We start from the raw sequence: 17139 nt of genomic DNA on the forward strand, positions 1-17139 counted from the left end.
AAATTGTGTGAACTAAAATGTTTATCATCTGTCTATTGGTCTTTGATGATATAATTGACACCGCCGAAAGTTGTTTCATAAGGTGACTTGGAAAGTCACATCAAGTTATTATGTTCTACTGTTCCTGGTTGGATTACCGAGGCCAAGTTCTCTGCTTGCTATGCATGTACTGTCCTAAGTAGCCTTTATGTATACTTTGTACTTCCATTTAGAGTTTATTTTACTTAAACTTCCCCCTTTCCGACTCCAGACTCTCTTAAAACCTATTGTTTAACATTATAAGATGCAGAAATGGCTCTGCATAGACATTCAAGAACAAGCATCCCCTAAGGAAGTCAGTTTTTATTAAAGAAGCAAGCCAACTTGCAGTGTAAAGACTTCTGCGTTTAAATTTCCCGCTTAAATTGACTTTAGTTCTCTTTCCGCACAATAGATGTCTCTGAAGGAAGGAAAGAGAAAAGGACTGCATCGTTCAGGGAAATTCAACAGTGAATTACGTCGGTTCTTAAGCGTGTTCTGCCAATAATTGCCCTCTCGTGTAGCTCCTCTAATTGTTATTCTTCCTTCGCAACAATTACTTCCCTCCCTCAGTTCTATCTTACTTCTTCTCTACACTTTTTCTCCCTTTTATTTCGTATACCGTTCCGTCCTATCCACCATCGGGGTTTCCATTAGATCCTGGGTTGGCAATCCCAACTTTATTTGTCCGTTGCGGCGGACGGTTGGGAAGGGGGGGCTTGTGGGGGGCCAATCTACGGCCCTCCCTTTCCCCCCGGAGGGCAGGAGCTTGTGAAAATCGATAGTGGCGCTCGCACCGGATAATTACCCACTTAATGTTAAGAATTTGTGGGTGTGTTCTCTCTCTCTCTCTCTCTCTCTCTCTCTCTCTCTCTCTTCAGGTCCGCTATTGTTTCAAGGTGCCCCCCCCCCCCCTTGTCCCCTCCTCGATAGCTGAACGGTTCAATTGAAGCGCGACTCCATCCAAGATAATTGTCTCCTGTTAAATTGTGGTGGTCCGTGCGGTTAAGAGGTTATCCCAACTCTATTCGCTGATAAATCTCTATTGCCGAGCCGAGGTTCTACTTCTGCAATGCTGTGGGTTCGGATCCAGCCATTTGAGGTGGTCTCCAGACGCATACTAATATAGTGTAATATGATCCCATCCAGATCCAATACTATTACCTCAAATTACTATAGTGGGAGAAAGAGGTAACCCCAAGATTGACTTCGTTCTAAATTTCCTACCCAAGGCTTCCCATTACTAAATTCGACCACGTTCCATTTCATTCCTGATTGCACCTGGGACTGCATTTTGCTGACTACCGACACTTTGGTGTCAGGTTTTACAGGCAGTATGATTCTCTTTAGAACTTGTGTCCTGTCATCAATTTAGTCTTATCACCAATCATCCTTATCTTCGCGATTAACCAAAAGTGGAAGAAACAGCGAAGTAAAATAAAATAATTAAATTCATTCCTCATTACCTGGGAACGGATTTGTAGAGGAGAAGGTCTAAATATGGGCGAAGGTTTAAATATGGGTTTTGGAGTTATCAGCGCTCTCGGGTGCTGCAGCCTGGCGGAGGCTATGGGAACTGGTTATCTGTCAAGGACAAAGGTTGCGGCGCGAATTCGCAAGAGAAAGTGGTGGTTAGTTTCTGCCTTGGATGCTGTTATAGAATTGCGACCTCCGAAAAGTTTTTGCAGGTATGTTTTAACTCAGCGTTTTCTGAATTCTCATCTCCTTTGTATAAGTTATGATATTAGCGGTATATGAAACAATTGTGGGCTTTTATAATGCCATGATTTGTTTGTGAAATATGTACCACAGAGAGCGAAAATAAATTGAAGGAGAAAACTAGCGTGATGGTCTAAATATGGGCTATGAGATGAGGTCTAATGCTGAGATCACATTTTCAACAAATATTTGGATGTTTTTCTTAATTTCGATTTTTCCCATTCCGCATGATTTCCAAAACAACAGATTATTCATAAATATGAATTTTATAATGTTTTAGCAATAAATGACTGTTTTTTAAATTTTAATTGCTTTTGTGATATTGCCACTAGTAGCCCATATTTAGACCACAATTTTGAAATACATCATTTTTCAATTTTTTGGAAATTGCTTTTTTTTTCAAAAAAAATGGAGACCTTCTATACTTTAGCATGCTATTACATTTAAGTATATATTTCATGGATATGCATTTTAAAGGCAGGTGCTTGATATATTATTTTTTTTCCTCCGAAAATGTTACTGCATCAAATCCTTCAATTGTGAAAATGGCAATATTCATTAAGCAAGTGGCTCACCTAACTAAATAAAATGAATTAATCTTACATAACCTTTTAGGTGCTGAAGCGTAGGTTTACACTGCCTGAAACGGCACCCAACATGACATGAAAGTAATAGTGATCTTATCTTATGCAATGCTTTTAGAGAGATATACCTGTTCTGAGGATTTTGGACTGCTTTTGCAATGCATGAAAGAATATGTTGAATGTAACTTACGTAATTCCTCAGAACAAGTTAAATGGTTTAAGATCATATTTCAAAACGTGTAGCTTTATCTTAGTTGGATTAATGACTATCTTAGACCATATTTGCCACAAAAAAATGACTCCTGACGAAGAAGTGCTGAAGCCTGAATTCGTTTTTTTGTTCTGCCCCTGCTCATTAGCAATAGATAGGCCATGACTGTTCTTGGTGAGTGCCCCTTGATCAATTTCATATCAACACCCATCCTCATCGTCGCGATTAGCCGAAAGTCGGCATAAAAGCGACGCTAAGTAGCAAAAATTAAATTAAATCACCCCGATGGCGTGGTAGCGTCGTCGCCTTGTAATCAAGAGGTCCCGGGTTCGATACCCGGTGGAGGCACAAGTGGTTCGGATCCCACTTTAAACTGTACGTCCAGTCCCGATTAGCCATACTGTGCACAAAGTGGACTTAAAACACCAAATCAATCAACCTTTGAGATAGGCACATGTAAATTGAGACGAGACAAAGACGTGACACTACTCTTGTCCCGGATGTCAGGTTTGTCAAACGAGCCACGAAGCTTGGTAATAGGAGCGAGCTTAATTTATTAAGTATAGATGGCAGCACAAACTACCTGAAACTAAGAAGTGGAAGGTTCGGCACAAAAATAAGATAAGGCATTGTAAATTGTGGAAAGTTATTAAGAACTAATACAGTACGTTAGAAACAGAATTCAAATGTGTTTGAGGAGGAATAATAAAAGAACAAATCGGGTGTGCTAGGTGTGTCAATGTAAACGAAATTCTAAGATTTTGTGTTAAAATTACATGACGGCTGCAAACCGTTTGAATAGTGGTAGTATATGGTGGTGGTGACAGATATGAAAGGAATGTTAGGAATGAGAAATTAGAAGAGGAAAGCTTTATTATGGAGGCCAGGGCTCAATATTGGGCTGCAGCGCCATAGGAGAAATAATATAAATTAGTATTTCTACTATGTGCTTAGATAAATATATGTACAGTCACCGACAATAAAAATTGGTCACCTAGTTCCTGAAAGACTGGCTTCACTGTAATATGTTGAGTGTGTTGACTAACTCAACGGCTATGGCAGAAGTTGCTATCGAGGTTTGGTCATTGCCATGGGATTAGGCAACACGTACAATGCATTATTTCAGTATCTACGTGTCCCATTTTTTGCCGGTGACTGTACATTAGCGGAGCTAGGGAGACGAAGGAAGGAGAGTAGTAAAAACGGTACATTAGAATACTTCATGAAACATCAATATATTTTTCCAATGTTTGTATTCGCCGCAAAAGTTTGATTTTCAAGCCGATATATGCAGCTGGTGCATGTGAATAAAACAGATTTTATATCTTATCATTGCTGAGCCTGATAAGAGAACCCGAATTCCCTGACATTCGATATATTTATCAGAAAAGGCTACATGAAACGGGATTGTTGGTAATGTATATGGCGTTTCAACTAAATAAAAATAGTTTCACCGTGCGACTCAATTTACGTGTACCAATAAGGTAGCTGATTATTTATATATGTTGCTACTGGTAACCTCATAATGAGTACAATAATTCTGGAATAACATTAGAAGCAGTGGCGGCAATTGGGGGGAGCAAGGGCAGTTTACTTTCTCTTGGTAGATAAGGTTTAGCATAGTGCTATGGTAAAAGTGGCAAAAAGCGGGGGGGGGGGGGGGGGCAACTGACCCCCATGCCTCCCCCTCCTAATCGCCGCTACTGATCAGAAGTAACTATTTTGAAGAACATAATTACACAGCAGTTTATTCTATTGTTAATGCAAGAATTGCATTTCAATTTACACATTAGAATTATTGAAAATAAATTTTTAGCACTTACAAAATTCGTCAACTGCGAAATGTGCTTTTATAATAAAATACTGAGAATATAAACTGTGAAGGGGTATTTTCTTATCAAACTTAGACCATCGATTGGTATTTAGTCCATTTAAATGCATGACGCACTAAGTGTCGCAGTTTTATAAAAGTTTAATTGTGTGTAGAAAATTCATCCCTTTTTCCGAAATTCAGCAAAGTTACAGTACTTTTGTATCACCCTGTATTTATTAGGCCCTTCTGAGTACATACTAACATTCAATATTCACAACTTTTCACCAAAAAAATCAAGTTTTAATTATTTTCTGATTTTCAATTGTTTGTTCTTCCTAGAAACGGGAATTAGATCTCGAACAATTCACTCCCCCCCTCCTCTCAGAATGACTGCATGTTATATTAAAATTCTTGATTCTACAACAGCTATTTCTGGGAAATGTAATTCGAGTTTATTTTCTCCCTCTGTCCGTAACAGATGTTTCTGGTATCGAAGGGAGGATTATTTTGCGTGTTTAAAAGAGTTGAGAAAGTCAAAAGGACTTTCCTCTCTCCGTTTTTTTACTCCAAAAGTTCAACGAACTTTCCATAACCATTCGGAAATGAACGGTTATGCAACCCTTACCTGCACCAGTTTGACGGGATGTCTACACTGCAGGGGATCGGATTTATTTATCTTTTTCGTTCCCCTTCTTTTGTTCATTCTGTGTGTGCCTTGTTGTGCAGTAAAGTTAGACATTTAATTTTAAAAATGGGAATCCTAAAATCGAATATTAGAATAGAGTTTGTAGGCCGAAGGGGGAAAAGTAGTTCGAACTTTCAACACCAGGTGGAAATGTGGCGCTGGAAGTGCAAAACCTAATTTTAAGTTTATGCCAGAACAGCAGCGTTCAATATGCGCGTCGTCAATGTGAATGACCCTTTGGAAGCTTAAGACAGCATGATCAACCGTTACCGGCCATACCCGGAAACCCTATCCTACAGAGGAGAATCGTCTACAGGGCCGCCCAGAAGCCGTGGGGCCCAAACTGGGTCTGTCCAGAGGCGAGACGCCTCAGCTAGCCAGCGGGCCAGCGTCCAGGCGATCCGGAGATAAAAGTATCTGCCCTTTATGGTGTCCCCTAACTTCTCCCTCTTAATAATCTATTGGAGTGCTTGCTAAATAAACTGTCACTTAAATATTTAACTTGTGTTACATTAATTACCTGCTCTATCTCTGGTCAACGGGTCCTACCCTCTAATACAGAGGGTGAAATCCGGTACGACTAAGGTTTTAACGCCCCCAATTGTGTCTCCAGGGACCAGCCCTGGGGCAGGAACTTTAGCTCGTAACACAACGATTCAGCAGCAGGATGTTGTTCACTGTGTGCCAGATTTCAGCGGCACATTTCCACCTTGTCCTGAAAATTTACACTTCTCGGCGGTATTCGCTACCCCGTGGTCTCCAATAGCCTTTATATCAATTTCCACCACAATCGTTGCTTCGAACGGGTTCAGACATGGGGAAACTTATTTCTAAGCGCCACATTTCCACCTGGTGGTGAAAATCTGAACTATATTTTTTTTCGTCGGAATTCGCTTCCCATTGGTTTCCATAGCCTCTATACAAAGTTTCACCGCAATCGGTAGCTTCGAAGTAGCTCCAGAGTGCTCTGTAGGGAAACTGGTTTCTGCTCAGGGTCCTTCACGTTGCATACCTTGAAGGATATCGAACAGAAAATACAAGATTAAGCTGAATAATTACAACGGAAACACCCTTGCAGAAATCCCCATATCATTCGTAGAAGGGTCCAGTGATGTATCACCGTCCAATTCCGGTATGTAACCTGGCCACACTGCAAAAAACAAGAACCAATCGCCAGATCTATCTACGCATTAGATCATACCCGCAGGCAGTGGCCATTTGGGGTTGGTCAGCCCTGTTGCGTGATTTCGGTGACCTTATCGCAAAGGGGGTGAAGAATCGCAGAGCCAATTCGGGGTGAAGGGTTAATTCGTGTAACTGGTGGGCGAGATAAGACCGGGGAGAAAAGGTGAGCGCGGGAAGATCTTTCTTATCTCGGTCCAATATATCTCGTTCCATAAAAATCAGGTTGGCGGGTATTCGCACTCGCTATCTGGGTGGTAATGAATGACCACGCCCTCTTACGCGTGATCGCGAGCCTTCTTGGGGGCTGCTGGGTTTTTAGAGTCCGATGCTTGGTCGCTGCTCATTCTCTTTCATGTTTCTCTGTTTTGCTTCCTTTCTTTTGTAATCTCTGTCTCCTTGTTCTTCTGAAATTCTTTTTCATGTTTCTCTGTCTTCCTTTCTTTGTTCTCTCTCCCGTTCTTCTTCCCTCATTCTCTTTCTGTTACTCTTGTCTTCCTTTCTTTGTCTTCTCTGTCTCGCTGTTCTTGCCTCATTCCTTTCCATTATCTCCGTCTTGCTTCATTTGTATTCTTTGCTTCGTTGTTCTTGTCTTTTCTGATTAAATCTCGTTTTCTATTTTCGTTATCTTACATTTCAATCTGTTTTATCTTCTCTTACCCTCGTTGTCTCCTTCCTTCTCTTGTCCTTTCTCGTTCTGTTATTTCCTTCCTTTTTCCTTTTCATGTTTTAACTAACTAACTAAAACTAACTCTCTAGCCTTCTTAAACCCGAAGGTTCATGGCTGCAGCAGCAAGGCCTTCCATCTGTCCCTATCTTGAGCAAGATCTATATACTCTTTTCCATCCCTACCGATTTCCTTTAGGTCCATCTCAACGTTGTCCCTCCATCTTCGTCTTGGCCTTCCTACTGGTCTCTTACCATCAGGTTTCCCAACAAGAATCCTGTAAACTCCTCTTTCCTCTCCCATTCGTGCCACATGGCCTGCCCACCTAAGTCTTCTTGATTTAATTATTCTAATAATGTCTGGACATGAATACAAATTATGTAGTTCTAAATTATGTAACCACCTCCACTCACCTGTCTCCTCATCCATTTTAGGTCCAAATATTTTCCTAAGGATCCTATTTTCAAGTACTCTCAATTTATGTTCCTCTTTCAATGTAAGGGACCAAGTTTCACACCCATATAATACTACAGGCAAAATTACGGTTTTGTATATTTTAACTTTTAGTTTCTTAGATATTAAACGAGAAGACAAAAGTTTATGAAGAGAGAAGTAACATGGATTTCCTGAATTAAGCCTACTTTTTATTTCCTCTTTAATATAATTTTCATTTGTTAATATTACTCCTAAGTATTTGAATTTGGAAACTGGTTCAAACGAGTTGTTATCAATAATTAGATTTTGATTATTACCTAACACTTGGTTTCGGCATGTAAGCATGTATTTAGTTTTCTCTTTGTTAACTTCCAAACCTATCTCTTTAGCAGTTTTGAAAAATATTTTAGCATTATTCTTAATTGTATTCACATCATCCCCCAGTAAGTCTACATCATCTGCATATGTTAACAACTGAGTCACACCATTTAATTTTAGTCCTTCTTTAGTTTCTTTTACCTTCCTAACAGCATATTCTAAGGCAAAATTAAAGAGCAATGGAGATAATGCATCTCCTTGTTTTAACCCATCATGAATTGTAAATTTGTCAGACATATTATTACCCACACGAATTTTACTTTCTGTTTCACTGGTGCATATTTTTATCATACTAACAAGCTTCTTAGGTATTCCAAACTCTACTAATATATTATATAATTTACCTCTTTTGACCGAATCATATGCTTTTTTGAAATCAATGAATAGCTGATGGACATTTTGATTATATTCCCACTTTTTTTCAAGTGTCTGTCTGGTGTGAAACATTTGATCTGTAGTTGATCTGTTACGTTTAAATCCACATTGATAATCACCTATAATTTCATTAGCATATGGGGTTAGTCTTGTTAAAAGAATGTTAGACAATATTTTGTATGTTGTTGAGAGTAGAGAAATTCCACGGTAATTATTGCAGTTCATTTTATCACCTTTTTTAAACACAGGAACAATTATGGATTCTTCTTTATTCCATATTAAACAAATTAATTTATGAATTTGACATATTAATGAATTTCCACCATATTTAATTAACTCAGCTGGTATTAAATCAATGCCAGGTGCTTTGTTATTCTTTAGCCTTTTAATAGCATCTTTAACTTCAGTCAAGTTAGGTTCTGGAACTAAAGGTTCTGGTGTGTGTACTTCATTTACTTCTGATTTATCTCCTACATGGACATTTAAAAGGTCATTAAAGTAGTTCTTCCATCTATTTAGAATATCGCTTGGGTCAGCTAGAAAACCACCGTCTTTACCTTTTATCAAGTTTACTTTAGGTTGCCACCACTTTCTAAATTTATTTACACCTTTATATAAATCTCTGATATTTTTATTTTTGCTGTTTGTTTCAATTTCGTTAATTTTGTTTTATTTTTTATTCTATTTATTTATTTCTCTCTCGCATTTGGCCATTCTCTTTGTCTCTTTTGCAGACCTCAGTGCCAGGGAGGTTAGTATCGCACCCAGCCCAGTTTTCACCACGCGATTTTTTTCAGAAAATTTAAATTATGGCTTTAAATAATTGTGAGGTTCTAGAATTGTCAAGTTTGAGAAAACTTGTAAAATAAAGACTTAGCCAAGCTTATAATACTCAAAATAATTAATGTGGTACAAGTCACGGTGGGTTTTTTCGGATTTTTTTCTCAAATCATGCTCGAAATAGACTTTTAACAGAAATAATCCGAACATATATCCTAGAAACAAAAAAACCTAAGAGTCTGAAATATTTAGATAAAATATTGAACGAACAAAGCTTATAATTTTGAAATGTGGTAGCACTTTAGATATCAGTCACTTCCGTATGTGGGTAAACCACATAGTTTCACCTGTGACGATCAACTTTTACAATAAATTTTTCCATGTATGAAAAAATACAAAGAAGAATTGAGTACATTTTATTGAAATGTCTTGAAAGTAGATTAAAGTTAACTGAGGTATAATTAAATAAAACACATTTCAAATGATGCATTTCATTTCTCAAAATTTGGTATGTGTACAAATGTTCTGTTTTCTTTCAAATGCCTTGCACCGAGACAGTGCTCCCTCCAGTTCAGTGCATTGATTGTGATTGAACGTAATGGGTTGCTTGCCCATGTAGGATAAATGTTATTTGTGGTTAGGAGCTCTATACCAAAGAAATCTAGCACTTTCATAATCTACCACAATTTCATTTTTTCTTAAAAATAGGGGGTGTGGGTACTCAAGTAAATACAATGCATACATATACTTTCATATTCTGACAATTTTTGACATTCTCAAACCTTTTTTACAGACTACAATTTCGAGCATTGTGCATAAAGGTTTCAGGAGCATTGTGATATTACTTGCACTGTAAATTCACAATAAAATTATCGAAACATAATGCACGATTTTGGAGGAGCATGGGTGGGGTGGATGGGTGAAGAAAGACAAGTCCTCTATTTAGTGACCATGATAACATGTTTCTGCAGCTAGAAAACTTGGCAGAATGCAATGGTAATAAATGTGAGTGAAATTGAACAATGTGTTTCAAGATGGTGAATGAAAAACTGATTTTTCTCATGTTGCACTCATGCTCTATACCATGCTCTCTTTTTCCCAAAACTGTCTACAATGAATTTCGGAGTACAAGGAACTAAACTCAGTCCGTCGGTCTGCAATTTTGCAGTAAAACTTTCAAAATTATATTTGCTAGTTTAGGAGAGGAGTGGTGGTAAAATAGCAAACATACATTTTGCCATAAATATAAAGCTCTTGAGTTGCAATTTTTAGAGTTACAAGATAACTTAAAGGATTGTTGTCATATTGAATTTGAGAAAAATGTCACCATGTTTAAAGATGGACAATTGAACATGCCTTGCGAGAGCTTTAAGTTATGCAAACATTTGAGGTTAGATTTTCCTAGATTAAGAAAACCAAGTCTCAGCTAAGTTAGGACATTACTTGAGCTTGAAGTTTTTAATAAAAAGTCTGTAATATAGTGTGTGGTTTAGGAAGGGTGTGGGAAAGTAACCAATTTTGAGACCACGATATCTGTAGCAAATTTAGAGTTTTTAAGTTGAAATTCATCTCGCAAATAGGTACACACCCAGGGACTAATTTTATTTTGCATTTACATTGAAAGCATTTCAAGATGGTGGATTCTGAGGTAGCTCCAAATTCTGATGCCACTTTCAAATATCTGCCTAAACCACATTTTTGGACATTAACATAAGAGGCCTAAATATTTTAGGGCATTTCTTAAGCTATGACGTGACAAATATTTTTTTTTAACAATATAGTGCATATGTATGTTGGGTTCCAAATGGGGGACACTAATGTTTTGTCCATGGGAACTGTTAGTTTCATAGCAACCAGATATTTTGGAGGATGGGTACGGTATTCCATTTGGATGAAATCAGTCAAGATAATTAAAAACAACTGTGATATGAACAAATTGTATTGAAGCAGATTTAAAAGTGTGTGTGTGCAGCTACCGTATGTTGCGTAGTAGGTAAATGTAAAGTTCCCCGTGCATATAGAACCGCACCATGAAGACGCATTCAGGGGATATGGGGGGGTAGGGCCCGACATATTCTTGATCTAGACCATTTTGGAGGTGATGTGATCACAACCAAACTCCTGCTGCCTTTAACCCTCACAACCCATTGATTTGAGTCTGGGTGAGTTCCAGAGCTGCTTTATGCAGGGACAAGACCGGAACAATCACCCACCCCAAGATCCGAACCCGGGTCTTCTGCATGGCAGTCAGCCAGCCTGTCTAGTTCTTTTTACATTTGTAATAAAAGTAATACCCCTAAGCAGTAGAACCCCTTTCTTCTCTCTGTATTATCATTGGGACAAACCCAAACATCCACGTCCAAACCAGGATTCGAATCAGGAACCTCTGGCATTGCAGTGTGCTGTGCTAACCACTTCGCCACGGAGGTTGACTAAACCACCACAGGTATCAAGTATTAATATAGTATTGCAAATGCACAGCACTGGGAACTGATCATAGATCTATTAACTGTTACGCCATCCAGCAAGAGTAGAATCAAACTATTGGTCAAATTTTTCAGAACGTAGTATTTTAGATAATTTAATCATTTGCCCTGCACTGCGGCTGTGTGGTCATGCTTTGAGATCTGGCTATGGGACGTGTGCAGGTTTCAGTCTCCTGAGATTTCGGCCTGCGTATGAGACTGGTGAACACTCACCATCATGATTAAATTGGGGAGCTACGAATGAGCAGCGTAACCTGGTCATGAAAACCTACGACGATGACTGGAGTTTCGTCGTGCTGATCACACGTCACCCCGTAACTTTGTGGATGATCTCTCACGTCAGAGTAGGATCAGGTGGGAGTGTGGCCAGTAGTTGGTAGGTAGATTTGATTGATTGACTGATTTGGTGTTTTAAGTACACTTTATGCACGGTAATTCTAATCGGGACTGGACCTACAGCTTAAAGTGGGATCCGAATCCGGGACCCCTTGATTACAAGGCGGCGACACTGCGCCATCGGCGAGGCCCAGTTGGTAGGTAGACCTGGGCCCTCAATGGTCTGCCGCGGCAAGAGTTAGGTATGTTTTTAGTTTAATCATTTCAAGGTGTGAGACCTTCATTGTCAATTCCTAACTATATTAACAGATAATATTAAATAGTTCTTGATTGAGTGAACTAAAACAATACAAATTGAAAGTCCCAATATATTACTATCAGGGAAAAATGTATTTAATTTTTAAAATATATACATTTATAAACATAACCTGAAGAAATCAATAAAACTCAGTTTTGTCCGGGTTTTATCTGAAAAAAAAAAAAAAAAAAACACCCGGGCTTTTTCGAAATACAGCAGAGGTCCTGGGCTTGAATACTTGCCTTATTGTGGCTGTTGTTTGCGAGTGTCCCTTCATCAAGTTCATCATATCGCCACTCATCCTCATCTTCACGATTAGGCAAAAGTTACAGAAAAGTGACCCTAAATAACAAAAATCAAATAATTTTCTTTTCATAACAATTTATTTCATTTTGTTTCCTCTTTCTTTACCCTGTTATCTCTCATCTCTTCACTTCTTTCCTTTCTAGTTCTGTATCTTTTCCTTTTCTGTGTGGTACCCTTTCCTTATTCTGTTATCTTCTTTTTCTCTCGAATTTTGCATTTTATCTGTCACTTTCCTTTCTCGCTTTCAATTCTCATTCTCTCATTTTATTTCGACATCCACTTTTTTTATTTCCGTCTCGCATTCTTACTTTCTCTCTTCCTTTGTATATTTATCTCCTGCCTATTTCTCATTACTTATCTCCAGCTGTTCTTTCCTTAACTCTTTCTTCTCTCTTTCTCTCATTATTCCTGTTCTCTCATTATCCTTATCGCTTTCATTCCATCTTTCCCCCTGTCTCATTATCCCGTTCCTCCTGTGTCTCATCCCTTCCCGCCGTGGAATATTAAGGGTGTTTTACGGCCGCCGTAGGGTAATGGGGAAAGAATCCCTTATTACGTGATCCACGGCGGTCGGCGGTGACATGTGTCGCAGATGCTGTTCCGGAGGGACGTTAATTCCGGGCGGAACGACCAGGCGTCGATGCTCGGAACGTGCCGGAGTTTCCGTCGTAAATGCATTCGTCCAGAGGAGGAAGCGATGTACCTATGCATTTTTTAACAATGTTACATTCATAACCAAGGTCTTCAATATGGGTTTGGTGTTATGGATGTATTCTCGCACTTCGTACAATCCATTCTCGGCGGTTGAATCGTGCCAATAAACAGACATCTCCTCAAAGAAAGGAGCGTGACTAATTTCATTGTACGGTCACAGACATTATAAATGGGACACTTTCACTGCAATGTGTTGTGTGTGTTGCCTAATGCTACGGCGTTGGTAGAAGTTGCCATTGAAAATTTGCTATTTACATCGCCCTAGAGTTAGGCAACACACAACGCATTGCTGGAAAGCGAGTGTATCAAGATCTAGGTGTCCTATTTTCTATGCTGGTGACTGTACCTGTACTCTAATCAGACAATGTAATAAGATATTTTGGATTTAATACACAGTATGGCTTTGGATCGAGATTTGGAGAGAGAGAGAGAGAGCGAGAGAGAGAAAGGAAAATTAATGCAATTAAATATTAAGTTTCAAGATCTGATAATAATAAGGATAATTTAAATAAAATACTAGCTGATTGCCCGACGTTGCCCGGGTATTTATTTATCCCAATCTCCTATTAGACAGGAAATTAATGAATTCTAACTATAGTGTAAAATGAACTTGGAGTTGAACGGCATTGGGAGTGTCAATATTCATCTCAGCGACCCCGAAAACTATGGATTCCACACTATTATCGGTCGTTTTACATGTCACCCTCACCCCTAGGGTATTTATTTCCAGGTTGCAAGTGATACGTGTTCCACGTTTGGTTGAAATCGCTCCAGGCGGTCGAGAGTTATGCTGGAACAAACATGCACACATACTGTACATCCATTTATATATATTGTAACATATTCTGAGTCCCACTCATAATTTGAGTTTTGAACATATTTTGACACATTTTGGCTGTTGCTTATCGTATTGTTAGTTCTTTCCTACATTTATTTGCGATTAGAATAAATTAGTAAGTGGATTATGTTATTTTACGTCGCTTCTCTTTCACTTTTGGCCAATCGCGACGATAAGATTGACTGCTAATACTATAAGATGGTTGGACAATCACAAAGGCACATGAACAACAGAACACAATTCCTACAATTCCGACCCTTGTAGTGGAGTGGGTAGCACAGCGCGCTATGATGCCAGGGGTCCCAGGTTTAAATCCAAGCCTGGGCATTCATGTCCTGTGCGAGTGTCCCTTCATCAATTTTATCATCTCATCCTTACCTTCGCGTTTAGCCAAAAATATCAGAAATGCAGAGTAAAATAAACAACATCAATTAGAAGATGACACCCTCTACACTCCATCCCTCTGAGGTTAGAGTATGTTTTGCCCTAAAGTAAAATGTATAGCCAAAGTAAAAACGTGATGAAATGTATGCTAAGGTCCAAGATGTAGCAATATGTCATCAAATCCAGAAAACTGAAAACGTTCGAACTGCAAAGTGCCAAAATATGGTCAAAACTCAGAACCTCTTAGAAAAGTTTCTCCATTTGTGTGCAACTATTTTTATAATTGTGCATGAGTGTGCATAAAAGGCTATAGTGGTAATTGTTTTCCTCTGTCTTTGCAGATCCCATGAAGGGCGTGCCGTGGAATGGAGGATGAGCAGCGCGGACGGGCAGGAAGCGGTTCCCCTGGGAAGACCATCGGCCACTCGCAGGATGCCCCCCTTTGGCAACGCGGCTTCCGAGCGCCAGGGGGTCACGTGACGGTGACCAGGGTCCTCCTGCTGTTCCTGGGTGCCCTCGCCGGGGTCTGCAGCGCCTTCTGCCCCTCGCCGTGCTCCTGCGACAGGGACCTCCTCTCGGCCACCTGCGAAGGAGGCAACTTCGACGTCGTACCGTACCAGCTGAACCCGGACATCAGGAACATCAACCTCACCGGGAACAAGATAGTGAGGGTCCACTACTCCCTCAGCTCCTACCACAACCTGCGCAACCTGGATCTGTCCTCTAACCGAATCCAGTTGTTTTCAGTGAAAGACTTCAACGCCCAGACGAAGCTCATCACGCTCAACATAAGCAGCAACGAGATCAGGGAGTTGATTCCTGGAACCTTCCACGCGCTGCGAACCTTGAGAGTCCTGAATCTTAGCAATAACTACATAGAGATCCTGGAGGAAGGGCTGTTCCAGAACCAGGAGAACCTGTGGGAACTCTACCTGTCCAACAACAGCCTCAGCTACATTGGCGAGGGCGTGTTCGAGAGTATGGTGAACTTGAGGGTCCTGAATCTTGAAAAGAACAGCCTGACAAGTGTCCCTACTTCCAATCTCCAGACTCTGTTGTCCCTACGGGAGCTCAGGCTAGGCGGGAACTATATAGAGTACGTTGGAGAGTATGCGCTGCCTATTCTCAAAGAGATGCTCATCCTGAGCTTGGACTATAACAATGTGTCCGAGATCCACGCCACCGCGTTCGACGGTCTGCACGCGCTGGAGTTGCTGGACCTCAGTGGTAACAACCTGACGGATGTGCCTACGTCGCAGCTCTCGAAGCTCACCAGCCTCGTGGAGCTTGACCTGAGCGGGAACAGCTTCCAGAGCATCGGTCCGGTGGCCTTCAAGAGTTTGTTCTATCTTCAGCGACTGTGGCTCGCGCACCAACCTCATCTGCGGTACGTCGACCCGAGGGCGTTCGTCGACAACACCCACCTTGAGGCGGTCGCCCTGGAGGACAACCCTCACCTGAGCGTGATCCCGCAGAAGCTGTTCCACAACAACCCTCTGATACAGGACATCCTCCTCAGGGACAATGGCATCACCACCCTGACGTCGTCGCACTTCCCCGTGAAGTTGCTGCAGACCCTGTACCTATCCGGGAACCCGCTCTTCTGCAACTGCACCTTACTGTGGCTGTGGAAGCAGGTCCACCAGGTGAACACCACGCCCAGGATCGACGAGGTGACCTGCGGCGGACCTCCCTCGGTGCAAGGGTTCTACGTGGCGGACGTGCCCGAGTCGGAGGTCCTGTGCGAGACCCCGTGGATGGCCGTCCTCATGGTGACGGTGAGCGTCATGGCCCTCTTCGCGCTGACCTGCGGCGTCCTCTTCTTCTTCGGCAACGGGAGATGTTGCAACCAGCCTCCGGAGACCTTGACGCAGAACGGTACCCTCAAGGACCCAACGGCCTTCCAGCACACCATCGCCACCTGGGACACCGCGAAGCAATTAGATGACTCCTATGAAAACGAGTACATGGATGTCAGCATGATATCAACCAAATCCGCTCCCATTGTATACGTGTAAACTTAAGCCCTTCAGGGCAAAACTCAAGGCGTGTGTACAGTAGTATAAGTGCAGAGCCAGCAACAAAACAATACGATGCAATTTCATATATGCAAGTGTGAGTGCGAATCAGTGTGTACGAGGGACGAAGTCAAGGTGTGAGAAATAATACTAGTAACATTTTAGCAACTTGAGTGAGAGATATAACAAAACAAAAAAAAAACCTTCCTCCTTTGTTTTTAATTTCCTCAAAAAAGACTGAAGTCTGGTTTCTGATTTCCAGGAGCATGCTCAGTGATATAGAAGATGTGACCTTCCTAGTTTATATATTTGTAGCACTTTTTAGTTTTTGAACACACTTTTTTTTTCAGGGTTTGTCGTCCTGTTTTTTTCTCTTTGTTTCTTTCTTTGTTTGTTCGGTTCGTTGACAATAACGTTTTCTGGATTACATTAGTACGTACCGTAAATACGATGTGCTGTGAAAAATTTTTATCTACAAATTGTCGATGAAATGTACGGCTAGCAAAGTTAAGTAATAAAAGACAAGAACTTTTTAAGTAAATGTTGGTTTCGATTGGTTTGTGTCTGTCAGGAGGAGAGAGAGAGAGAGGAGTGGAGAGAAACGAGTGAGAATGAAGTAGAAGAGGAGAGAGAAAAAAGAGTGTTTCATAAATAATTGAAGAGTTACAAAAATGTATTGCAAGTGAACTATTGAACTTACGTTAATGAAACCAGTCCAGAATGATCGAAGAACGCAAACAGTTTGTATGTGTATGCTTTGTTAAGCTGAGAGTTCATATCCCTGCCGCTAGGCGACACTCAAATTAGCCACATCCTCAGTGTTTTGGCCCCCACGATCACCGGACCTTACACCTTGAGACTTCTTTTGGTGAGGCTTCATGAAAGACAGGGTATTAGTCTCACCGATGCCGC

At 40.6% G+C, this 17139-nt stretch overlaps 1 protein-coding gene across 1 annotated transcript in view; it reads left to right on the forward strand.

Moving 5' to 3' along the window:
* LOC145991893 (uncharacterized) overlaps window positions 1–17139 on the forward strand; it is a 284703-nt gene that overhangs the window by 252905 nt on the left and 14659 nt on the right. Inside the window, exon 2 of the mRNA XM_083127926.1 lies at window positions 14551–16221. Coding sequence (XP_082984052.1) covers window positions 14575–16221 — 1647 coding nt within the window. The 5' untranslated portion in view covers window positions 14551–14574. The remainder of the gene's footprint in view (window positions 1–14550; window positions 16222–17139) is intronic.

The sequence above is a fragment of the Lepisma saccharinum genome, chromosome 8 (assembly GCF_977018435.1).
Source record: "Lepisma saccharinum chromosome 8, izLepSacc3.1, whole genome shotgun sequence".
Lineage (NCBI taxonomy): Eukaryota > Metazoa > Arthropoda > Insecta > Zygentoma > Lepismatidae > Lepisma > Lepisma saccharinum.